Source organism: Xyrauchen texanus, chromosome 4 (genome assembly GCF_025860055.1).
Source record: "Xyrauchen texanus isolate HMW12.3.18 chromosome 4, RBS_HiC_50CHRs, whole genome shotgun sequence".
Taxonomy (NCBI): Eukaryota; Metazoa; Chordata; class Actinopteri; order Cypriniformes; family Catostomidae; genus Xyrauchen; species Xyrauchen texanus.
The window spans coordinates 18,936,604-18,964,142 of record NC_068279.1 but is presented as its reverse complement, the minus strand read 5'-3'; the positions used below and the strand labels follow the sequence as shown (position 1 = coordinate 18,964,142).

Here is a 27,539-nt window from a genome sequence, read left to right as displayed (position 1 = left end):
GGGTCTTTAGACACCATTTATAATGAAGAATTATGCCCAAAATGATGTCTATGTAAGCAATTCAGTAGTTTTTGACAAAGCCCCTGGTCTCTACAGGTGGGTGGGGTTGAACTCCACTAGTTTGACGTCACGACAACTGGCTCCTCCTACATACAGCGGATGAAACACGTTTCATCTAAAGTAGAGACTTGACTACCAGCGGAGCTGTCTGTTTGAGGGCGGATGGTTTCGCTGTATTTGAAGATTGTCTGGGCTTAGTAAGCGACGGAAAATTGAGTCCTTCTAGAAAACGCTGTAGATGCGGTGGTGTGTCTCGGTCTAGAAACGAAATACACTCTAAATTAAAGAACTTGTTTAAAAAGTCGATTTTATTTCAATACTTAGAAACCCATCAGCAGCGCACGTGAAGACACCGCGGGGCTTTCTACTGTGAGTAAGCGATGCATTTTTAATAAGGTCCTATGAGAAGGTTTTATATATATATATATATATATATATATATATATATATATATATATATATATATATATATATATAGATGTGTGTTTATTTGCTATATTTACAGTATACTCATGCACACATTTTGCTTAAAACCTTTCTGCTAGTCAACTGTCACCGCATCTTGCTTCCTGTCTATTCATCCATCCACCCACTCCACCGTCTGTCAATTTATGTTCTCATTTTGACTAATAATAGGCTGTGAAAACTAATTGAAATAATTATTAACGATTTGTAATATCGCATTGTGCATTTGTTATCCGCATCTCAGGTGACTTTGCACTTTATCAGAGCTGACACCATCTACTTTAAGATGATGTTGAATTTAAATGTCATGTTCAATGTGCAGTTTGTAAGTGCTTGCTGATTCTAGGCTCTGTTACAGTGCTGTGGGTCTGTGTTTGTGTCTGTTCATTGTTGTTTGTATGTGTGCTTTTTCCTCATAGCTTCTGTGATATTCCCATCTTCTGTGTCTCTGTGTTTTGAGCTCGTGCGGACTGCCTTCCACCCACCTCATGATGCACGTGAATAGCTTATTGAACCAGTGCAGTAAGTAACATTGCCTGATGCTGTAGGAATTGTTAATTGTTTTGAATACTTGAAACCATTTTTTATCCTTAAAGGCATGCTGTATTACTTTGCTTTGCCTAATGCATGAGTTTACTGTTGGTGATAATTAATCTAATCAGTGATGTCTGACTCAACACAGATGATTGTTCATTCGCACTTGACATTTCTGTCACTTGTCTCATTACGGCTGGGAGTAAGTTTGTGGATTCACATAGAGCTTGTCATGAAGATAAAAAGTAAAAGTTCAGAATAGATGCTCACAGACTCTCTAGTAACTCTCTCTAGCCATCTCCTTCCTTTCCATGTCTTTTTAGACCCCTTCCCCCTTTTTTTATTGGCTCAAATCATAATCAGTAGACTTTAGTCAGCCCCATGCTATGATGTGCCATTTCTCCAATATAGAGTACACATTGTTCCTGGTATTGTGTGCTCATTCCTCTTTATGGGTATTACTATTTTCCATTCTGTAGGGTGTATATCTTTCTGTTTGTGCCCTGGTGTTGACATAACTGAGATCCTCCCTGCACTTTGGAGCGAGACAGGAAACCATTTTTTCTCCATCCATCTCCTTCCAAAAGTACACTACCCTGTTCCTTTCTCTTTCATTTAAAATTGTCCAGGACCAAGCACAATTTCAGAGCTGGTCTCTGAAGAACTTATCTTGATTTTCTCTGGGTTCCCAGTGACACATTATAGCCCTCTGCATTTTAATTATTATTTTTTTAAATAAGTTATGTGATACATAGTAGGGATGGGCGTTATCGTGTAATTTTGTAGTCCAGTAATCTTACCCACAAAAAATTAGTAGGCTAATTGATTAATCGTAAATTAAAATGGAAGTTGAATATAACAAGTATGTACATGAGTCTACATAAAGGCAATCACATTTTTATCATTTGTGAATCATTTCATAATTTCACAAAATTGCGATATTAGAGTAGTGTTTATAATAGTTGACTAGCTGGTGCTGAAGTTCTCGATTAACCATTTACTTGTGCTCATCCCTAATATGTCATAATTATGAGATGCTAAAATACAATTAGATATTATGAGACACCATGTCATAATTATTGGATACCAAGTCAAAATAATGAGATGCTAAGTCTTAATTATGAGATTACACATTTTTAATTTTGATAAAAAGTCATAATTATGAGATGCTAAATCATAATTATGACATAAATAAGATATTCATTAATTCAGACTGTATTCAATATGTAGATCACTCGTCATCATCATTATCATCATTATTATTGTCGTAATTAAATTTTGGAGAGTGCCTTTCCTCTGCTTACTCATGATCCAAAGTCAAGCATCACCAGCTAAAAGTTTATGGCTGATTCTATGTTTAAGAAGGATTTTAAAGAAAACAAAATCTAGTTTTTAAAGAATAGATCAAACAGATTTAAACTTGTAACTTTTCAATTACTTTTATTAATTAGATAAAAGCCAGAATGTCTCCTTCACCCAGACATTTGAACTACAATAATTTATCATAATTAGAGACATTCTTCACTGATTTCTTCATTGACATTGTTCATTTATTTTCTAAGAACTTAAAACCTATTTTCAATTAATTTGTTATTTTGTGTACAATTTGGATTTGTTAATAATGATCAGAGATGCAAAAGCATGAGGTGAAAAAGGAGTGAAAGTCAACCTCCGTGAAGTTGGCACCCCATATAATTAAATAATCACCAAAACCATTTAATTCGTTTGTGCTGATTTGTGCCGGAAATATTAACGTTTGTGCTGGTTTGAGATATTAAGCATTCTTTTTTGGGCTGTGTGACGTCACTCCCCACCCCATCTCGCTCAAATTGACCCAAACCGGTGCTGGTCGTTTGTGCTCCGTTTAACCGGAGCAACCGGTGTTCGTGTTTACCATCGCCAGACACTGCACAAATATAAGATTTATGCAACAACCAAGCTGCATGATGACCTGCAGGAGGCGGTACGCAGACTCTGCTTGCTGCGGAGACCAGGCCTCCAGTCCTCGGCGTCGCCTGAAGCGATGTGTGAGGAAGCGGAAGCGCGGCAAGAGGGCGGGGGTCCATGCTAGGCTAAAAACAAACCCTAGCCGGCCAGCTCTCCCGTCTATCCTGCTGTCAAATATTTGCTCCCTGGACAATAAACTGGACTACATCCGACTCTAGCAGGCTACGCAACATGAGTTTAGAGACTGCTGCGTCTTTGTTTTCACGGAGACGTGGCTCAGCGAGTTCCAGATGCTGCCATTCAGCTAGACAGGCTCCCCTCGTTTCATGCTGACAGAAATACAGCTCTGTGCGGTAAGACTCGCGGTGGTGGCTTATGTGTTTACATCAACACGGAATGGTGCAAGAACTCTATGCAAGTCTCTAGCTACTGCTCATCGCTGGTGGAGCTTGTGACTGTTAGTTGCAGACCTTTTTATTTACCATGGGAATTCACCACTGTTATCATATCAAGAGTTTACTTTCCCCCCAGTCCTAACGCTAAGGAAGCGCTCCGTGAACTTCATGGGGCTATGAGCGAACTGCAGAACGCTCACCCTGACGGACTGTTTATTGTCGCCGGAGATTTCAACCATGCGAATCTCAAGACAGTGCTCCCTAAATTCCATCAGTATGTGGACTTTGCAATGAGAGGGGCGAACGCACTTGATCTTGTTTACACAAACATCCCAGGCATGTACCGGGAGGAGCCCCGCCCCCACTTTGGCTACTCAGACCACATCTCTGTTATGCTAATTCCAGCATACAGACCGGTCGTCAGATGCACAAAACCGCTTCAGAAGCAGGTGAAAACCTGGCCAGCAGGAGCCATTTCTGCTCTTCAAGTCTGTTTTGAGTGCACTGACTGGCAAATGTTCAGGGAGACTGCAACATAAGGCGACTCTACCAATTTGGAGGAATACACAGCATCAGTGACCAGCTACATCATTAAGTTCATTGATGATGTCAATTTCTCCAAGACCATTACCACACGCTCCAACCAGAAGCCGTGGATGACTGCGGAGGTGCACGCACTGCTGAGGACCCGAGACTCCGCCTTCGGAGCAGGCGACTAGGCAGACCTAAGAACAGCGAGGGCCAAACTGTCCCGGGCCATCAGAGAGGCATAGCACACCCACGCCCAGAGAATCCACAGTCACTTCCAGGACAGCGGTGACACACGGTGCATGTGGCAGGGCATCCAGGCCATCACCAACTACAGGACAACATCAGTTGCCTGTGACAAAGTTGGCTGAACGACTTCTACGCTTTGTTTGAAATGCAGAACGACGTGGTGGCATCCTGTTTAAAATAATAAAACAACATGACATTCTATACTTCATTATCCCTGAGTAATGATTGTAAGGTGAGGTAGGTCTGTTTAGATTAAGTATTTGAGATGTATTGTACATAAAATATTCCATAATAAGTCCACGCTGTGGGCACTGCCATTGACATTTATGCTTTTTAAAATTAAAGTTCATGTATTACATCAATAAATAGGCTATGATTTATTGAAATTGCACATATTGCATATATACTGTATATTGTTCCATGTTTGAGTTTACATATTTGTACTATTTATTATGATCTAGATATGTAGATCAAGTGCTAAAATGGTACTGTCTTTTTAAGACATGTTGCAGGGATTTCGACAGTAGTTTTTTTGGTCGAATGGTTTATTTACAGTATTCATGCTATGAGTGATTAGAATTAAATGTTTCTTTTGTTGTTTTTGATTAATAATTAACTGTAGAGGATCCTGCAGGATCAGTTTCAATCGTGCCTCATATAAGCATCTCTGACTGCACTGAAAATATCACAATACATGAATCTAAGTATTGATATAATATCGTGAGGAAAATTATTGCAATATATCAATATATGATTGTATCGATACAGACCTACTCTGAACATAAGATGATGCTGAGGGAGTGCATGATGTTTATGTTGATATGAGATGTGCTTGGAGACCAATTGCATTAGTACATGAGAGGTATCTGATAACATTCGGGTTGTGTGCGTTCATATGCGGTTTCGTCAGCGAGCACCACCAGTGTGTCTCGAGACACTTTTCACCCATTCTGTTGTGATGAGCTCACTGCACGCAACAACAAACCCAGTGCGAGAGAGTACTGACCAAATTATTCTTTTAAACCTTTTTCTTGAATCACCCAAAAAATAACTGGGAGTGTGAACTCCAGAGCACAGGTTAGCAGTTTGAAGTCACTTTCTCAGCAAATCATCCATCAGTGTGCTCACAACTGAGAGCGCAGACATTTCAAAATAAAGTCCCATGTGTATTCCGGGCTTTATAATTAAAAGTCCCGCACCAAGTGTCTTGGTGGTGAGCGTTTTGGTGCTGGCATGTCAGTCGCTCTCTGAAATAGAGAAGCTTTAAAGTCTTTAAAGCTCCCTCTGGAGAAAACGTCCTCCCTCTCATGTTTCTCTTGCCAGCATTTATAATCCTAAATGTTTAATTGTCAAATCATCAGATTTCCTTTGAAATACTTCATTATCCAAATTCCTGAAGACAGCGAGAGTATCAAAATCCAGGTATTTTGCAGAAATCATTAACAAGAATTACCATAGACCCAAAATTATTTTTACTATTTTTAATGCTGTTGTTAATACAACTGTTTGTGAGTACCCTGTTATGTCAAACTGTGTGCGGATTTTCTTTGATTTTTTGTTAATAAGATAAATTATATCAGTTTGGGAATATCTCCCCCTGTTTTTGATCCTTCCATTTGAACCCATCTCTTTTATACATCTTCAAGAAATAGTGTGTCAGTTAAAGCCATCAGGCTCCACCATTGATACTATTCATCAAATTTTCCTGGAACCAGTTTTTGATGCAGTAGGTACCTACTTTTTGTCTATTATAAATCAGTGTGTTGAAACTAGTTCTGTACCTGATGTGTTAAAACATGTTACAGTTTATCACTTGCTTAAGAGACAGAAATTGCCCTACTGTTTAAACTAATTTTAGACCCATTTCTAATCTGTTTTTTATTACAAAGATCTTAGAAAAAATAGATTTAAAACAAAATTTTCTTGATGAAAATAAAATCTTTGAGTTTTTTTGAATCAGGTTTCAGAAAACACCACTCGAAAGAGACTGCATTTTTTAAGGTTTTAACTTATATAAATTTTTAACTGGTTCCTGCTTGTGCTCCTAGACTTGAGTGCTGCATTCGATACAGTGGATCATGCTGTCCTTCTTGCTCACTTGGAGCACTGTGTTGGTATAAAAGGAAGTGCTCTTAAATGGTTTAAATCATGTCTTTCTAATATAAGTTTTAAATTTAACATTGGTGAACATTCATCTGAGGCAGCTCCTCTTTTGTGTGGTGTGCCCCACGGTTCTATCTTAGCTCCCATTCTGTTTTCATTATATATGCTTCCATTGGCTTCTATCTTTAGGAAGCATGGGCTGTAGTTCCATTACTATGCAGATGATACTCAAACATATCTGCCCTTAAAAAATAGTTCTGTTGGCTTCGAAGCACTTTTGACATGTTTTTTCTGATGTGAAGGCTTGGTTGTTGTAGCACGGAGGAGGGCAGAGCCGGACTCCAATCAGCCTGAGGAGACGAGCGAGGGATAAAGGTGACCGGAGATGGTGGTTCTAGAGAGAGAGCGAGAACTAGGGCAGCTGCCCTGTTTGTGTTTAAGTTTATAAATAAAGTTTAATGATATTGTCAAGCCGGTTCTCGCTTCCTCCTTTACCTTGTAACCCCTTTACAGTTGTGTTTAAATTTTCTTAATTTTAATGAGAGTAAAGTAGATTACTGTAACTCACTGTATTTTGGGATTTTCTAGTCAGCTCTGTCCCGCTTGCAAATAGTTAAAAATGTGGCTGCAAGACTTTTAACTAGTACTAAAAATCTAGATCACATTGCGCCCATTTTACGTTCTTTGCATTGGTTGCCTGTACGATTTCGAGTAAATTTCAAAATGATTCTTTTAGTACTTTTTTGGTTTGGCTCCTCCTTATCTTTTGGATTTACTGACTTAACATCATCCGGTTTTGTCTCTCTGGTCGTCCAACCAGAGATAGTTGTGAATCCCGAAGTTGAGGCTGAAATGTAGGGCTGACCATGCCTTGTTGGTAGCTGCAACCAGATTGTGGTATACTCTGCCCCTCATTGACATCATTCTTTGGAACATGGCTGGACCTGGTATTGCCAGTGCCTTGTGGGGGAGCGAAACGCAGCCTTTTCCTTGGCTTGGTGTGTAAGGGGTACCTGCTAGTATCCCTTGGATAGGTCTAATGTGGAGATATAGCAGGCCCTTCCCAACCATTCGATCAACTCATCCACTCGTGGCATGGGGGTAGCTGTCAAACACAGAGACTTCGTTCAGCTTCCGGAAATCATTGCAGAACCGGAAGTTGTTGTCGGGCTTCGGGACCATGACAATCGGACTGGTCCACAGGCTTTTAAAAGGTCTCGAATACGCTTAGCTCCAACATCCGTCTCAGTGGCTTCCGGACATTTATTGGGCCGCTGCCGGACAATGACTCCTGCAGGGGTTCTCACATCGTTGGATAGGAAGGATGTCCACCCGGGGCAGTCGAGGGTTTCAAACTTGTGGTGCCATGGGGATGACAATTTGGAGCTCAGGTTGGTCATCGGTTGGTCATTTCAACCCAGCATTTAAGCAAGTTGATGTAATTAATGTTTTCTTCCGTTCGCCTCCCGGGCTGGCACATCTGATAGTTTACTGGCCCAACTCATTCCACCATGGCATAGGGACCTTGCTAAGAACATGGAGGTGGTGTTTGGAAGGAGGACTAAGACCTGGTCCCCCGGTTGGAACTCACGGGACTGCGCTCACCAATCGTACACTCTGTTGAATGTGCTGGGCCTCTGCCATGTGTTTGCAGGAGGGGTTTAACCTTTTCTATCCTTTCTCTCATGCTTTGCACGTGCTCTATGACGGAGCGATGAGAAGAGGATTTTTGCTCCCAAGCTTCCCATGCCATGTACAGCAGCCCCCGAGGCTGATGACCGAAGAGCAGCTTGAAGGGGGTAAAACCTGTGTAGGTTTCAGGAACCTCACGGATGCCGAAGAGCACATACGGGAGCATGAGGTCCCAGTCTTGCCTGTCCTCGGCAGCCACGTTATGGAGCATCCGTTTCAGTGTCTGATTGAAACTTTCCACTAGCTCGTCTTTTTGGGGGTGGTATACTGAGGTGTGGAGCTGCTTTACGCAGAGACGATTGCAGAGATTGGCCATGAGCTGGGAGACGAAGGGGGTTCCCTGGTCCATCAGGATCTCCAATGGAATTGCCACACAGGTGAAAAGCAATTACATCTCCTTCATTATAGCAGATGAGGTGGCCAGGCGGAACAGTACAGCCTCTAAATACCACGTGGCATATACCACTGTCACAAGGATGTGTTCGTGCCCCCGGGACTTCGACAGCAGCCCTACTAGGTCTGTACCGATGCTGTCAAATGGCACCTCGATAACTGGCAATGGTACCAGGGTCCCGCCTGCCATCACCTGTTTGAAGAGATCAGAATAGATTTCCAGGTTAGTATTTTGCAACTCAATCACTCTATCACTCCTCGAAACAAGGTAGTCTGACCTGGTGCAAGCCTTCTTGGAGTTTCTGGATAGTCGTCGAAAGGTGGGTGGGCCGGTCCATTGCAGTAGATGATCCAGTCCTGGCCAGTATCTTCCTAACATCAATGGTGCCGGAAGGTCCTTCATGACCCCCACTTCCATGGTCCAGGTACCTGGGAGGCGGAGATGGAGACAGTGTGAACTGGCTCGTACCTGGTATCCCCATGGACACAGGTGATGGGGAGGAGGGACCGTCCCAACTTTCCTTGCCCCAGGAGCCTGGGCTGCATCAAGATCCATACACTCAGAGGCTTCTGCCGGAGGGTTGGTGGTCAGAATTTCGTCCTGAATGTCATGACAGCGGGCATTTTAGGTGCTGGTGTGTCAGTCACTCTCTGAAAGAGAAAAAAGAGAAAGCATTAAAGTCAGCTCCCTCTTGAGAAATCATCCTCACTCTCTTGTTACTCCCGCTGGCATTTATATTTCCATCCACTTAGTTGTCTAATCCTCCTCAGCTGTGTGCTATCAGCCGTTCATCGTTGTGTGGCAGTTGCTAAAGGCAACCGGGGCTGAAGCATCAGCACCTCACCACAGTAGCATACAAGCAGTCAAACTCCTAGCAAAAATAGTCCAACATTAGTAAAACATTTGACTTTTTTTTTCATTTGGAATGCCATGCTGACAACTGTGCTGAATGTAGTTTTTTTTGTACAGAGAGCGAGAGTGGGAGAGAATGTGAGGGGGAGATCTGGGGCCGGACGCCAAAGCTCTCTCTTCTCCAACAGATCTAGAATTTACTAGAACTACTGTACTGCCCCTGTAGTTCACACCAATCCCAGCAGCACAGGGGACAACGTAGATCAGCACCTGTTTTGATGTTGTGTAGTGCATGGACTGATCTGAATTTCATGACTTAAACATGTGATGTCCACTTATGTTCAGAGGAACAGTTTTTATTATTATCCTCCCTGTTGTTTCCCTTTGTCTTTCATATCTGTTCTCGCCTGTACTTTTCTTAGTAATTTTGGAAATGTACTGCCTACTTGGTAAGAATAGGTTTTGTTGTTGTAGGTATTTGTTGGTTAAAGCTAAAAATAAAGGATAATTCGTTCAAAAATTTTAATTCTGTCATTTATTCATCCTCTTGTTTTCCTGAGTAGATGATGATTGAATTTTTGTGTGTACTTTCCCGTTAACATGAACTAACAATGAACTTTAAACATTAATCTTAGTAAATGTTAGTTTCTACATACTACATGATTAACATTAAAAGTTAACATTAATGTATTTTGAACATAATCAATTAACAGTAGTATTTTGATTAATTCTCATTAATATATGTAGCTTTTTGCACATTAATATTTGTAACATTTTAATGTATGTTTGTACGTTTGGATGGACACTAAAACTTACAATAATGACCTTTTGAAAGCATCTAAAACATAAACATTTGTATGTATTTACAGCTTTAGAGACGTAAAATATTGACTAATCCATCACAAATATATTTGAATACACTAATCTATTATACATTTTTTTTATTTACAAGATATTTATGTACAGTGAAATATTTTATAACAATATATTAATTTGTATATATTTTACTGCTGCTAATCTCACCCCTGCTCCTAAACCTAACCATAAACATTTATTAAGCATATAAAAAATGTAACCGGCAGATACATTTAATCACAATAATCGATTCAGAATAATGGCAAAGTTCAGTACAGAAGTAGTCCAAAGGGTGATGAGCTGCATCCAGTGTGCTCCTTTGTAGCACACAATAGCTTTGTGTGAGGTAGAGAGTGAAATTTAAGTTAATAATGTCTGGAAATCTTCTCCTGATGTAATATGTAATGGCATTGTCATATCTCATTTAAACGTATACGTGGCGGAATACGGCATGTCGCAAACGGTCACAAGACACTAGAAAGCCAATGAGCATTCGACATCACTGCTGAAAAACCTATGTCGTGCTTCTTTAGGTGGCAATTTTTTAATTATGAAAATGAAACCAACGCAGGTTGACATTACGGCAGGGGCGCTATGGCGGATGGAGACGGAGATCATTAAATTAAGCTTAATTTGGTTCTGTTCCTCACACAAAGCTATCTGAAGATTTGGATTATAATGAACAAATTAAATGTATTACTTTTATTATTGTTTTGTGGTGCTTTTGTGTTTTTCTTTTTATATATGTTTTTATATTCTGAATACTCCTTTTGTGTCCCATGGCAAACTAAATTAAAATTATATTCTTAATAAATGATTACAGTGTTACATTTTATTCATTTTAACATTTAAAGGTTTATTCTTGGTTAATCTGACAAAATGATGCTTTAAAACATTGTATAGGACAGCAGTAATCACATAATGAAACCGTTGAAATGCCATATAATTTCAACTGCGTTAAATGTGATGAACTAATCTTATTGATTAGATATGCAATGAATTTAACTGATTAATAAATTTTAGATGCTGTCAATACATCATTATTGTAAGTTTAGGTGTATGTGTAAGCATAAGAGAATTAATGTTTGCTAGAGCCAAACTTTACGTAAGAATACATATGCATTCTCATGAGATCAGGCTGGATAAATTAACATTAACTGAGATTTATAAATCCTGATAAAAAAAATTATTGTTTAATGTTCATGATACCTAATGCATTTACTACTTTTTTTGCTTTTAGATAAAAGGCTATCAAATTATTTTATGTAACGTTGGATCTGCATCAAAAATTACAATTAGTATTTTGGTCTTGTAGTTTTGCAAAAGACATTAAATTGTGGTAAAGGGTTTTGACCTTTTTATACATCTTATTATATCCTTTAAAAGACCCACTACATAATCAAAGCAAATAATGATAAGATCTCTGGTCCTGAACATTTCTTTTGAACGCATAGAGAATCTAATTAAATAAGAAATGTAATTACATGCACAGGGATATACTGATGTCTAAGTTCTGGCCGTGGCCATTTCTATCCTGTCATGGTTGTAAACGCAGTGCACATACATCCTGTTCTGTGCTGTTTCAGTGTGTGGGAGGAACTGCTTTGGGAATCTGTGTCGCACTGAGGTGGTTTGTCGGCTTTAAGGCTTATATCTACTATCTGTACCAGTGAATCAGTTTAACTACAGCATTTTCATGTAATGCAAAGATCATGAAGATTTTTGACTCTGGTAAAGGAGAGTCGTTAGGGTATAATGTTAATGAGCTCAATGGCTTTCAATTGGATTATTATACAATTTAAACTATGAAGGTTTAATTCTTGAATTAGTGGTTGTATGCATTTCTAAAGCAGTGGAATTTAAGATAATTATACACACCAATAACTACCAAAAAAAAAATCTGACAATGCAAGAAAATCGTGTTTATACAGTGAGACTTGAAATAATCTTTTCAAGAAAAATCATTATCATTGTTTCCCCATCTGTCGCTCTCTCGACGTTGTGTCGGAGAAGCGACACTAGGGGTCCCTCTTGAGCACCGAATATGCCTCTGATCTATGAAAAAATGCCAATGAGAAGTTGGCAGATAGTATTTGCATACCCCACCCCGGACATACGGGAGTGCTCGAGGCAACAGCGGCTTGCCTTACAGCCAGCCTGCCTATCCTCTGGAGCTTGAGGTGGATGAGATCATCTCCTTCGGGCCAGCATGCCCAGGCTGAGGCTGACGCTCAGATGACCGACATGCTTTCCCGGGCCGCCTCCAGCGTGGGCTTGGACAGGAAAACCTCAGTCCTCCCCACAGCCATCGCGGTTGGATGACTGGTTCCTGGGGTCTGGGCGCTGCTTACAGCCACGCTGTGTAGGACAACATCCTCGCTGACCGCGAAGGCCTATAGTGCCGCCGGACATGCCGCTTCCGCCCTGCATGCCATGGCCCTCCTGCAAGTCCACCAGCTCAAGGCACTCAAAGAGCTGCACATGGGTAGCCCTGATCCCGATGTGCTGCAGGAACTGCGCTCAGCGACCGACCTCGCCCTTAGAGCCACAAAGGTCACAGCGCAGTCACTCGGGCAGGCGATGGCCATGCTCGTGGTTCAGGAACGTCATCTGTGGCTGAACTTGGTCGAGATGCGTGAGACCAACAAGACTCTCTTTCTCGATGCCCCAGTCTCCCAGTTCGGCCTCTTCTGTGACACCGTCGAGGACTTCGCCCAGCAGTTCTCTGTGGTGAAGAAACAGATGGAGGCCATCTCTCACATCCTGCCACGCCGCAAGTCTGCTGCCATGGACCATGCCTCATCTGCTTGCTGAGGGCGTCCCCCTGCGAAGAAACACCAGACTGCTCCGCCTCAACCTGGGCCCAGCTCTCAGCCCACACTTCGAGCACCCCGCAGGAAGCAGACGCCACCCATCTCACGGACCCCCTCGAGGACCCGGAAGGCTCCCAGGCGCTCCTGAGACGTTCGACCCAGAGCTCTAGATGTTAGCTCCGGAAAGGGTAAGACAACTTCGACCCCCGGTGGAGGGCCGGAAGGAGAATCTTTTGTTGAATTCATTTAATTTGCCGCCCCCCTAGACGGGGCTGCGGTACCCAAATTCTCAACAACAGAGCTATTTCCTTTGTCTCTGGGTCATCTGGCCTGCAAATGCCGTTCTCACGGCACTCTGCCACCAGATCTCAATAGTCCCGGCATGCTGGATGCAGACCCCCCGCCTTCAGCCCCCCGACTGTTCCCCGGCCAGCCGGTTCCGACGAGTTCAGAGGACGCCTACACCGGACCTCCTCCTCAGTCGCTAACCCGCCCCCTGCCAGGTGTGGGGAGCAAGGTAAGTGCTTTGAGTCTTTTCTGAGCACTAGAGCCTCGGGACACACCCTTGCCTCCTGATGCCATACTACCAGGAACAAGTCCCACTAGTGGCTCCCTATTGGCCCACCCAGTGTCTGGTTCTCGGACCTCATACTCCTCGCGACAGCCCCTCCCTGGCAAATTCCCCTGAGGAAGGACCTTCTTTCTCAGGGGCAGGGCACGCTCTGGCATCCGCACCCAGACCTTTGGAACCTCCACGTCTGGCCCCTGGACAGGACATGGAAGATCTAGCCAGTCTACCACCTACCGTCGTAGACACGATCAACCAAGCAAGAGCCCCTTCTACCAGGCATTTCTATGCCCTGAAATGGCGCTTGTTCGCAAATTGGTGTTCTTCCCGAGCCGAAGACCTGCAGAGGTGCGCAGTTAGGTCAGTGCTCTTATTTCTGCAAGAGAGGCTGTCCCCTTCCACGCTAAAGGTGTGTGTCGCTGCTATCGCGGCCTACCACGACGCAGTAGACGGCAATCATCAGGTTCCTAAGAGGCGCACGGAGGTTAAATCCCTCCCGGCCAAGCTTGTCCCCCTCCTGGGACCTCTCGGTAGTCCTCGCGGGCCTCCAGGGACCTCCCTTCGAGCCACTAGAATCAGTTGGACTCAGGGCCCTCTCTCTTAAGACTGCCCTGCTTATCGCGCTCGCCTCCATCAAGAGGGTCGGGGACCTGCAAGCGTTCTCTGTTAGCAACACATACATGATCCTAAGACCGCGACCGGGTTATGTGCCCTAGGTTCCTATCATGCCCTTTAGAGACCAGGTAGTGAACCTGCCAGTGCTGCCCCGGGAGTGTGTATTATCCGTGGTATGGACCCCTTACAAAATTTGTAAGTTGTTATCACCGTGTTGTAGCAACTCCCCCCTCCTTGAGGCTGGATCTACCACCACGGCACTTTCCACATGTCGCCTAAATACCCATGTGACGTATTCACCACTCTTACCTCCCCTTCCGGGCAGGTGTGGTCTCCACAGTGTCTTTCCCCCCTGAAAGAATAGGAAACTGGGTAAGACCCCCTTCCCTTGATGCATGTAAGGGCCCCGGCCGTTTATTGCTCTATGCGAGAAACATAGAGAGAAAAGAGGCCCAGCCAAAAACTGGCCCGTTTCCCAGGTTGGCAAGCGTCGCCTTGTTCCCCTGTCTAGGGTAACCAAAAGGATTCCGACGACTCTTTTGGGGCATGACACAGCTGGCCACCTGTGCACGTAAAATACCTGCCCGCTCCTGTGCCAGAACACGTACACGGCTCAGCGCATGGCTCGATTTAAATTGGACCCCTAGTGTCGCTTCTCCGTCGCTTCACAACGTCTCGTTCCATCCATCAGGGAACGGAGGTTACATCCGTAACCTAGATGTTCCCCGTCCGTCGCTCTCTCGACGTTGTTCCTCCCGGCCATGTCGCTGAGCCGAGCCACTGTAGTGGCCGGACCATTTCCGGCTCCTCAGAAAAATCCTGAATGAACTCTAGTATTTCCTCGACCTTTATACCCGTATGTCCGGGGGGCGGGGTGTGCAAATACTATCTGCCAACTTCTCATTGTCCTTTTTTCATAGATCAGAGGCATATTCGGCGCTCAAGAGAGACCCCTAGTGTCGCTTCTCCGACACAACGTCTCGTTCCCCCTAGACGTTTCTTTTCATAAAATCATTATTTTCTGCTTTTGATGTGAAAATATCATGCACACAACTCACAGGTTAAGGTGTTTACATGCAATGCAAAATTTGCAAAATTGGCAAAAATCTGCATGTGTCAATCGTTTATATTCTTAAACCCTTTTTGAGCTTACCCAGCTAAACAAAAGCCATTTGATGTGTTTACAGTACCACACATGCTTATTAAACATGATCGGAGTGCAAGAAGATCATGCATGTCAAAGTGCTCATGGCCAAGTTGTGTAGCTTTGGCAAACAAACTCGAAATATTTTGCTGCTAAAATTGTTCATTTCTCAGTGTACGCTACTGTAGTATATAGTTGAAACACAAATGTAGTGAAGAATAGCTATTTCATTATTTTAAACAAGAGTTGCAATTTTTCTTCAGTGAGTCTTTTGAGCCCCCCCCCCGCATCATTTCATTTTTGTTTTAAAATTAGATGGATTTATCAGCCTAAACGCAGTTTAAAGTGGCATTTACTGCTTCTGTTTTTCTTTTTAATTTCAACAGTTTTCCTGTAAAAGTCCAGGTTTTGGGGCAACTTCCTCTTATGTACATGTGAAGTCAGGTTGTGGGCCCCGTGATGGCATACTGACGTGCTTGATGCTGTGTAAACTTTGAGTAAATGCCTCTCTTTGACCCGCATATATTGCAAACCTTCAGTCTCTGCATTGCCAGACATCAGCTGTCCCTTAGATGGCATCTGTTTCCTCTGAGGGTGGTGGGAGGTTAAGTCCACTTCCAGTGCTGAATTTTATCACTGCAGTGTTAATTTGTAATTTGGCAAACTAAATTAACTTGTGTGCTTGATCTGTAGTTGAGGTGCCAGTTCAGTTGGTCAGCGGCTTTTCTCGTAAATCAATCTGTGGTAGGATGTTGGTTAGTGCAGTAGCATTTCTTCCATAGGAAGTGTGTTTTTTTTTTTTTTTTTTTTTACAAAGTATTATTAACCCAAGCTCTACCAGGGGCCTGTTTTCAGTGTGTGTATGTATATATATGTATAAATAAATTAAATCTATTAGATTTGTTATCCACAAACCCTATGAGAAAGAATATTAGGATTATGCCATTAGAATGGCAGAGAAAAGAAGTACCTCTTCAACCAGTGTAATAAAATAAAACACACATTTGTTGTAGCGCCTCTAGTGTTCATTTCACCAGGAAACTGCAACGAAATGTAGAAAGCGGCACGTAAAAGTCAGTTTGCAAAACTTTATATAGAGTAATGTTCATTCTGTGAGACCAGGTTGGCATTAGGAGTTATGATTCTGAAGGGATAAGTTCATAAGTTTTGATGACATATATCAGATGTCACTTGTGGTGCGGCCAGATAATTTTTTAACTTTCATGCAATAATTTTCACTCACTGTTGCGGCAAACCGCCCGTCACCCCGCATTCCCTCATTAGTACCAGGTGAAGCTAATCCGCAATAAGTTGCGCGTACCCAGACCGGATAAGGCAATGTACCGTTGCTATTGTTTGTGTGCACTGGAAGCTGACGCTACGGCAGACAGCAGCGCTGGCTCGAGTATTAGAGCTTGATGTCTGTTTTGAACACTGTGCGGGATCGTGTACTCACCAAAGAACTCTGAAGTGACAGCCGGTAAGCTTGAAGCTCTGCTGGTTGAAAAACACTGAACTTTGAAATGCTTGCTAATTGCTGTTATCAGCGTGTGAATATAGCGTTCAATGAAGCTCTGTAAATCGCGTCATTGTTCTTAAGTAGTATATTTTTAATATATGGTGTTTATTGGTGTAGTGTGTTAAAATATGCCTATTCGTGTATATTTAAATTAATCTACTTAGTTTGTCTGGTTTGATTTGGTAACTGTGTTTGAAATATTTAACAGCTGTCCAAATCATATGGAGTACTACTTAAACCCATTTGATAAATAGAAATATTAACTTAAGTGATTTGACTATGTAATTGCATATAGTTTGTTTAATTATTAAAATGGCAATTCATTTATAAATATGGTTAAAAGCATAGGTTAATTCATGGCCTTTGTGGTTAAAGTCCAGTCAGTTTAAACCATGCAAATGTTTAAAGGCTATTAATGCATTTATTTTGTACCTTATAATGTAGGATAAATTACGGATGTAATTTATTGTTATTGAGCTGTATAATACTTACCATCTTTAATTGAATGTGTAATATTTACCAACCTTTGTGCAATATATTTAGGTTTGGTGGAATGTTCATGTTTTAAATGGTTTGTTAACTTAAGGTACTGATGTATTTGTAGTGCTGCGCAAAGATGTTAAAATTAAGTTATGTTAAACCTGCTAACTTATGCACTTTATTGGGTTTCCTTGTGATTAACACTGTATGTATGATTATGTTTTGAAGGTTTTTACCTACATGAATTCTATAATAAATGGATGGAATAATTCACAAGGCCTAATCATTGAGTGGAATCCAGTTTATAACTTCAAATAGTGAGAACCTATCTCCTTCAAGCGTGGGGAAACGCACAGTCAAAGAAACGCTTGACACTCACTTTAGCATTTTCAAAATACCTTGTACAAATATTTTCTATGCGTTAGAGAGGGATTATGCAAAAGGATGTTTGGAGGGATACGCTACTGTAAAAGTTTGGTAAACACTGTTTTAATCTGATAGGGTAAGATGTGTTCCAAGATTGCTGATATTTAGTACACCAATTCAGATTGCTTCTGTGTTTGTATTATTCCACATGTCTTTGTAAGTGGGAGTTCCAACATTGATCCTGTTTTGGCTTTGTTTGGGACTATGTTTGTTGATGGGCAAAATACCTGGCCATACTGTCTAAAATGACGACTGGTAAAATGAACTCAACATAGCAGCACTCATGAATGTGCACTCTGCATCATATGTAGAGAGCAGCTTTTTCCTCAAAGACTGATATGACAAGAGTCTTCATTTCGTGCGTCTACATTTATTTCTCCCAAAAATACTAGTCTACTTTTACGTGTGCACCTTTAAAGATACTGTAATGCATTTGGTCTCTTATTCATCATTCTGAGACTAAAAAACAGAGAAAACATATGCTAGATGAAAGAAATTAGTTCAAACAAACCATCAGAAAGAGAGACTCATACACCAGTTAGGATTGCACGTATCAGTTATCTGCCTTTTTGCAAGATTGTGAAACTGAAAGGGCTGTGATTGTGTGTCTGTTGCTGAAAAAACAAAGACCGCATGTGTGCGCTCTACCCTTTATGAATACAACTAGATGATTCCCTCTTAAGTGACAAAGCCTAGCGGGATGTGAAAGCGTGCCACTCTGTGCTATTCAGTGGGCTGTGATGACTATTCCCATTGACTTCAATGCTCCACTTTTATGGTTTGTCTCCACAACACGAAAATTAGGCCTTGGATATATGCACAAAGAGTGAAAGACACAGTGACACAGTGCACAGAAAACCACTGTTATATGTGAAAACCTTTATTTCATGTTGCAAATGTGGCAATATCCTGTGTGGTTTTATACTTAAGATGCAGTGCCTAAAATTATAGCTTAGGCCCACCGTAGATATCGGTAAATTGTATTGTCATTAAAGGCAACCATTAAAGTCCATTAAGGAAATATTTCATAATATTACGTGCATACCCCCTTTCCACCATTCTACTTCTTGTTTCAGCCAGAGCTTTTTGCAGCTGTAGAAGCTGTAGAAAGGTTAGTCTGAGTTAAGTCAGAGTCTTTAAACAATCGACTCGAGTCAGAGTCCAAAAGGGGCCGAGTCGGACTCAAGACCAAGTCCATAACAGGCCGAGTCCGTGTTGAGTCCGAATTAATTTGTTCGTGAATCTGAATTAAAATTGTAACCATAAACTCAACATCAATAGTTTAAGCTTATTTTAACCTTCACATCTAAGAAAAACTATTTGTTTTAATGTACCAAAAACACCTCTGTTACATTTCATATTCACATTTTATTAGTATCCTGCTGAACAAACTTCAAATTGTCCCTCCCCCTAATACCACCTACAACCAACAAACAAGTAGCAAACATCTTTCAATTATATTACAACCAATAATATGTAAGGGATAATCCATGGCGTATTTTAAATTATTTTAATGCACAACGTGTAGACAAAGAACCACCCTACGCTAAGTGAATTCAAATCGTTTAACGTAAACCTAGCCGTGCATGATTCTGCTTATACCTATCTCAACCTCGGGACTCCTATCCTGATGTCACCAGAACCGGCTGGATCCAGCACCATTCCTGCTTCTTGTTGGACTCCACTGCTACGTGTCTCTGAATGATAATGACTAAATGCAGCCGGGGTCAGCCATACATCACTTCAGTCTATTATGATGGACTTCAGAGGATGAACTGATGTCAACTCCAACCATAAGACATGGGATACTTCATATGCCATTGTCTGAACCTTGGATTTAGGCTGGACCACACCAAACCTCACCGAAATTACTGGCCAGGTTGAACTGCGTTTCACATCCCTGATCTCGGCCTGCATCACCTCGGTCTATTGATGGACTATGATCTTGTAATGGAATGCAATTGCCAACAATAGCCTTCATCAGCCAGTTAACAAGGACAATTACATCTATGTGAACTTCTGCAGTTAGTCCAGGATGGACTTCAAAGTCATTGGTCATTAATCTTACAGTTCAAACTAAATCAATGTTTATACACTGACCCTTAACACTTAGTTTAATAATTTTAAACCATGACTTTAACTATACATAAGTAATATTTACATTATATTCATGATGTTAGCCAGAGGGGCACTGGCCCCCACAGTGAGTCTGGTTTCTTCCAATGTTATTTTCTCCATTAATCAACATCTTATGGAGTTTTGTGTTCCTTGCCACATTCGCCTTCAGTTCGCTCACTTGGGTTATTAATAAAATTATTATTTAACTACTTATTTTTAAACACGATTAACAATCGTATTTTATCTAATTACACAATGATGATTCATCGACATTATAGACATTACAGTTTTAACGTCTGTTAATGCCTGATCTTCTGTAAAGCTGCTTTGAAACTATGTGTGTTGTGAAAGGCGCTATACAAATAAAATTGTCTTGACTTATACTGTGGTTACTTGCCAGCATTGATTAGGTACAGCTGTCATTGAGTTTTGCTGTGAGAATTTCAACGGGAAGAATAACAATAACAGTTAACTTTATTTTACGGGGTCGTTAGATCTAGAGTTCTGCTAGTTCTAAATCAAACATAGAGATAAATTAGTGCAATCATATTTCATTTATTTCATTAATTAAATAAAGCTATACAAATAATTGGAGACTACACACTGTACAAACTCTTGTGAATTTTAATGCAAAATTCAGAAATAATACTAGCATGTAGAAGTAGGTATTCTACAAATAATATAGAAGGGCTGGCACTCCTAAGAACTTGTAATATTAAAGGTCCATTCTTTGTCATTAAAGAGGAAAAAACAGCTTTACGGATGTGACAGTTGTAGAAGTGGCACTTACTGTTCGTGATGAGAACAAAAACATTCAAAACGCTCTGAAACCTGCTGAATTTGACCTCTTAGACATCGGTATGGTATCCATCAAGGCTGCAAGATTGATTGAATTAAGAATGAAATCGTGCTATGGCCTAGCGTGATTACTATACTACAAAAGGCTGCCCTTTATAACACAGTCTGCATTCCTTGCTTCAGTCAGTAATGCATGATCAAGCGGCGGCCTCTAGCGGGTGTGTCCTGAGCAGCGCAGCAATATTAGATTATGTTTATCTTATTACAATTCAAATCGTCTTGCCAGACAGCGAAAGATGCATTTTTTGGGTCCCGGTTTTCCTCTCTCCACCTCTGTGCAAAACATGGCTTTATGTTAAACCATACTTTCCTTACAAGTCTTAGGGTATGTGGAAAGTGCTCTAATAAACTCTCTAATAGTAATATCGCACTCTGTACATTTATGCATGTATGTGTACCTGTATATCCCATCCACCTCCGACATGTACATAATAATGATAATAATAACTTTACTCCTGCATCCTATGCACTCTTATCACTGCACTATTTGTCAATATGTCTATATTGTTTTTGTTCATTGTGTGTATATTTGTGTTGTCTACACTGTATGATTTTATTTTATTATTGTGTTATTGTATTTTTGTATGAGTAAGCACATCGTGAGCAATGTACAATCCTGAGTCTAATTCCTCGTATGTGTACACATACCTGGCAATAAAGCTGATTCTGATTCTGATATGGTGATGATGAACACTGGTGTCTCTTCCATTTTTCCCTGTAGTGCTTCATAATTGATTTAAAGACTTAAAAATGTCCTGTTTTGTGATGTGATGGTTAATCCCGGCTTAAAGTCTCATCAGACTTGCAACATATTATTTGCGTCCAGAGGTCGTTTGAACAGAGGCATAAAACTCACGCAATGTCTCATTACAGAGAACATAGAGTAGACATGTTAAAATAGAATGGTGATTAAACTGACTGAATTTATAAACTGACTTGAATAGTTTAACTGATTAAACTATCTGTGCATTAAATGGTTTTAACACATGCATTCCAGCCGATCAAAATCAAGTATTCGAAGACAATGCAGGGTTCCCATGCTTCCTGCAATTTTGCAATGCATATTTCCAGTCATGGAAAATTAGAAAAATACCTAAATATCCTGGAAAAATAATGATTTGTCCTGGAAAATATTAATATAACCATTTGACTGTGTTGCTAGCAAGGTTTCTATTACAAGCACAAAAGCATGGTAACGATCTGACTCGGAATAGGAGTCAAATACACAAATTTATATAGTTTTTCACAGCTGGCGGCTGCACATTGTGAAACAGCATCAGCGGTTAAGGGCGATTACACCCTCATGATTAATTACAACAGCAGCCAATCGTGAGCTTGGCAATCGTGGTGCAACCAAGGCAGATCTCTTGATTGGTTACAGCTACTATCAATGCAAAGTAAGAAGAGGCATTCGTGAAACTTTTCATTCATTAACAAACTGAATGACCTGGTACTTGTAACGACTGACTGAATGAGAGAGGTATGTTGTTAGTTTACTTCAGCATCTGCATGTGAGTCTACCTTGTTCATCATGGAGAGAAAAGGGCAGAAGAGATATTAATGTGTAAAAGTGACTGATGTTTCTACATGTTGAGGGGATGTCAAATGACTTGTGTCAGTGCTGCTGAATACATTGAAGTCTATGCTTCACGTCAGCACAACCTCGGCTCCAACTTCACACCAAAGTGTTTTTCACATGTTTTGCCTCACAAATTATGTACAAAAGCTACAAAGCTACATTTAATATTAAAAAATGGTTGAAATTTAAGAAGAGATGTTGAACATCTCTTAATTTCCCTCTTCCTCCTCCTGACGTACCATCCCCTTTGAAATCAATGCATTCGCAGCATTCTCTGACGCAGCATAAACTTTAGTCAGTGTGTAAGCACCCTAATCTGGAGGACAAAGCACTGCTTGATGCTGGTGTTTTGTGGAGTTTTGACACCTCGACTCAACTCATGTGAAATGCACTTTACAATGATGAAGGGACATCATTATAACTCAAAATTATTGTTATTATGCTATTATTGTTGTCTTTTCTGATTAAAGTCATGTTCAGCAGTATAAATACTTTAGGAAATTGATACAGTACATTTGCTTTGTTTTTATAATGCTTAAACATTTTACTGAACTCAGTATATTTGACATGCAAATTGTAATGTAGAAGGTAAGGACGTTATTGATACTCTTTATTATTATTATTAGACTATTATTGCTGTCTTTTTGGATGAAAAGTCATGCTCTGCCATTCAAAAATCTGAATGGAAATGATATATCTTCTTTGTTCTTATAATGCTTAAACACTATAAAGTCTCTTGGCAGATTTCAGTAGTGAACATTTCAAATTATTCAATGACTCGCTCATAGCACATTAGACTTTCATTTGTTGCCACCTAGTGGCATTTCCAGATGGGGTCACTAAACTAATCAATTACACTATGTAACACAATTTTTGTTCCTGGGTAGTAAGTGTTATTTCCTAATTGCTTATGCCTCAAAAGTATAGAAAATGGCTATTATTCCCCAGAAACTTCACTTTTGTGACCAGGACGGTTATATTTTCCAATGAGAAAACGGGCAAATTTGTGTCTTTTCGTTCACATAAAGTCAGAAGTCATTGAGCATATATACTGCTTATCTGGAGGTGAGGAATTTCTGTCAAAAACAGAAAGAAAGCTAAATTAAAGCTCAGTTTTAATGGACATGTGTTTGTGCTAAATATTACACTTGTTGGGCGCATAAAATGTCCTGGAAAATTGTGGCTTGAAAAGAGTGGGAACCCTCCAATGGGATAAATACATATAACCGATATATGTTAAAACAGGTTTATGTGAGGGTTAGGGGATAGGGGATAGAAAATCTCAGTAGCTCAGTATAAAAGCAATAGAAGTCAATAGGAAGTCCCCACCATAATAGAATGCATGTGTTTTCATTCTTAGCGAAGATCTCCAGGATGTGTGATGTGGACGTTTCTTCTGAGCCTACCAGCCCAACGCTGTATAGAGAATCTTCTGATTCTTACTGCCATGTGGACCGATGGCAGAAACTACGCACAGCCGTGCGCAAGCTAGAATTCTGGGAAAATTTCACTCATGAGCTCATTGGCAGTGGCTTCTTTTCAAAGGTTTACAAGGTAATACTCCTTTAACATGTCAGCTGACATTATAAATTGGTTTAATGGAGAGAATATCTCCATAATATTTAATAAATAAATAAAAGTTTTGGTAGAATGTCTAGATTTATTTCCTTAATTAGAGAAACTTGCTTGCAATAGATGTTTAACAGTGTACAACATTGCCCTGCACATACTCAATGTGCACATTGATTTACTCTCATTGAGTTATGTGTTTTTCACAATTAATCTTTTTCATAACTATATCATAATTAAGGTAACTGTGTTATAGTGAAGTCTTTCACAGACCAACTTGTATATTCACTTCTGCTTAAGTTGAAGTTATGTTTATTCAAGGCATTCTCTTTAAGATAAGAATGTAGCCGTGTGATAATCTCAGTCTAAATTGAAATTATTTAGGCATCATGATGTTGTACTGCAGAGGGTCTCCCACAGTGTGCTGTATGTGTGCGTATATAACTTATTGGTGCCTGTACAGTGCTTGTATTGTAGACCTACTAATTAGGACATATTTTTCAGCTAGGCCCAGTTTGAGGTGGCCTTCATGCCTGAGTAGACTAAACCCATTAATTCCTGATGAGTCCCTGCTGTGTAAATTATATAACTGATGATTGCATTGCTCATAGAGGCCAAACCATTATTACCAGCAGTTCTATCTCTTCCTGTATATTAAACGTTTAGTTGGTTTTTGTGATTTTATTTATTTATTTTTTTTAAATATATATATATAATGTGTGTGTGTGTGTGTCTGTGTATTAGAGACTTTATGAGTATTTATAGCTCTTTGATTCATTAACCTTTTCTCTAAGCTACTGTTCACTTTGATTTACTTTCATTGTCAGGTGATCCATAATACCACTCTGAAAATTATGGTAGTGAAGATCTACAAGAATGACGTGGACCAGGACAGCATTGTACGAGAAATCAGCCTTCTGCAGAAACTCTCTCACCCCAACATAGTGAGGTAACACTCTTATTAATGCTAATTAACAACTCTCCATCTGTGATTGAACTCCATCTTAACGTATAATAGTCGTTTGGGCCTTTTAAGCCTTCAAGTCTCTTTAAGATTTGTATACACACTGTATAGGCCATATACTGTATGTGTATATACATGGATGTACCATGTGGCTAAGATTCTGATGCTTATTTAACCTCTAAACACATACCTCAGGACTTTAGTGACCCGGGACCTCATTCCACTTCCTGTACCTTATTTAGTTTTTGGAGTTGCAACTATATATATTCGCATTGATTTTCTGTGCAATAATGGTGAATTACCATTACCTCATATGCATGCGCACATGCATATTATGCATGCTGTTTGTTACTCGAGGTGACTGTGGCAGCAGGGGCGTGGTCGAGCATTCATCCGGAGATAGAGAAAGCGGTAAGGGTACACACCTTAACATTATAATGTCTAACACCCGTTTCTGATTGCGGTAAGAACTGGGGAGAATGCAGCAGAGTGCAATTGTGTGTGTGACCTGATTTAAGACTGAATAGATACAGTTGAGAAAAAGCTGTTAATAAAGACCTGAGTTTTGAGTTCAACTTACCTGATTCCCACTGAATCGCTGGAGGAGGCCGTCCAATTGGCTGATGACCATATGCTGGCATACTAGAGGACGGAAGAGCCCTGTCACTCCATCTCCTCACTCTCTCTTCTCCCCCTCTCTCTCCTCTCACTCACTCTCTCACTCTTCCCCCTTTCATCGTCATGTCCCGGTTCCCCGGGAACGCGGGAATGTCCCTCCGAAGCCGGCTTCCCACTCGCTGAGTTTTTCCCAGCCACCGCTATTGCAGGTGCAGACATAACGCCTGGGCTGCCCTGCTGGAGTTGCAGGGAACCTGGGAATTTCTAGGACCAATGTCCCATGATGGAGCTGGGAACATTGGTCTGGGTCCCTGACACTCAGCAGTCTGCCCCTGATCGAGCTGGAGCATACAGAATACCGGTGAGTGTCAAGAAGAGTACACATCAAGCCTTGGTGGATACTGGCTGCAATCAGACCACTATACACTAATGTTTGGTTCAAGATGAGGCTTTGCGCTCAAGTAAAAGGGTGAAGGTGAGGTGTGTGCATGGGAATATATTCACAATTATCCTGTAGTGCCACTCATCATTAACGCTTTCCCGGTCCGACGTGCCGAACTCGACCCACGGTGTGTTTCAGAGGTTTATGTTTTTGAAAGATAGAACTCCAAAAAAAAAAAAGTAAACATAATACATATATTTGGAAAGCTGAGATACTCGTGATTCGAACGATGTAAACCTTTTTAAGATACAATCACAACAGCAGGTACAATCTATATCTTTGTCAGACCACCAACATATAAACAACCAAAAACAAAATTTAGGCAACTCACCTATGAAGCCTCATAGTAGTCCACTGAGCCATAACTTCCCGACAAAAACGGTGTTGTTTCATTGTCAAATGTCCAAACGATCACTTCAAGTAAAATGTTTAGTCCAAATCACATTATTACATCAATAAATATCCACAGACTCTTGTTGCATCATTTCAAAGCACCTGGCAGCTGTGCCTAATCTTTCACATATTATCGGTAATAACTTCAGTTCAGATGTAAACATTTCCTATATCCGGTATCAAAATGGAAGCACGCACTCTGACCTTTCGATTGACACCTCATTTGACCCAATAGGAGCTTCCATGTCCTATCCAAAGCCTTCAATACCCAACCACAGTCTGTGTCGAATGTAAGGGCATACCCACTTTCCTTTGTTTACTGATCAAACCAATTACATCGAAGAGTGGAAATGACTGACGCATCGTATAGCCAATGAAATTCTGAAAACAGTGATATGCGGCTTTAGTGGAGCCATTAGAGCACGGTTCTCTTATGCGTGTGCGTAAGCAGCCTCGAAGTTTACCGACAGTTTTAGCCTCCGCGCATAAAGCCATTGGAGAACTGTTTTGGAACTGTTTACACATTTGCCGATTTAAATATGGTGAAACGGACCTGAAAAACAGGATTTTCACCCCAGGATGTGATATAAGAAGGCATTCATTGTCAAAATTCTGAGTTTGGAGATGAAATTTCTGAAAACAATACGGATGATTTGGAGGCAGAGGAAATATGGAGAGATGAGAACATGGCTCTGGACAAGTAAGTGTTTTCTTGTGTTTTATAACATATATTACTGTATATTCCGCATAAATAAGCTTTAGTTTGAATAATGAACACATTTTGTAATTACCCTTTGTCGTGTGTTTCCTCAGTGAGTGTTTGAACCGTTTGTGCGTGTTTTTGTATTTGTATGTGCGTGTGTGAGGTTTTAGTTCATTGTTTGTTTCAGATCTATTGACATGCTATATAGATGTTTTGTATATTTACTGTAAATATATATATATATATATAAATGGACGCGAAAAATATATATATATACAGTGAGGAAAATAAGTATTTGAACACATTGCTATTCTGCAAGTTCTCCCACTTGGAAATCATGGAGGGGTCTGAAATTGTCATCGTAGGTGCATGTCCACTGTGAGAGACATAATCTAAAAAAAAAAATCCAGAAATCACAATGTATGATTTTTTAACTATTTATTTGTATGATACAGCGGCAAATAAGTATTTGAACACCTGAGAAAATCAATGTTAATATTTGGTACAGTAGCCTTTGTTTGCAATTACAGAGGTCAAACGTTTCCTGTAGTTTTTCACCAGGTTTGCACACACTGCAGGAGGGATTTTGGCCCACTCCTCCACACAGATCTTCTATAGATCAGTCAGGTTTCTGGGCTGTCGCTGAGAAACACGGA

General features: G+C 40.6%; 1 protein-coding gene across 2 annotated transcripts in view; it reads left to right on the top strand.

Annotated features, from left to right (window-relative positions):
- The first annotated feature begins 214 nt into the window (after positions 1 to 214).
- Positions 215 to 27,539, top strand: part of LOC127643233 (dual specificity testis-specific protein kinase 2-like) — a 49,719-nt gene continuing 22,394 nt past the window's right edge. Inside the window, exons 1-4 of one of the 2 annotated variants that reach the window (XM_052125878.1) lie at positions 215 to 429; positions 945 to 1,047; positions 23,555 to 23,748; positions 24,591 to 24,712. In XM_052125878.1, the coding sequence (XP_051981838.1) occupies positions 1,014 to 1,047; positions 23,555 to 23,748; positions 24,591 to 24,712 (350 nt within the window). In that variant the 5' untranslated portion in view covers positions 215 to 429; positions 945 to 1,013. The remainder of the gene's footprint in view (positions 430 to 944; positions 1,048 to 23,554; positions 23,749 to 24,590; positions 24,713 to 27,539) is intronic. The other variant, XM_052125880.1, reaches the window with a different exon arrangement.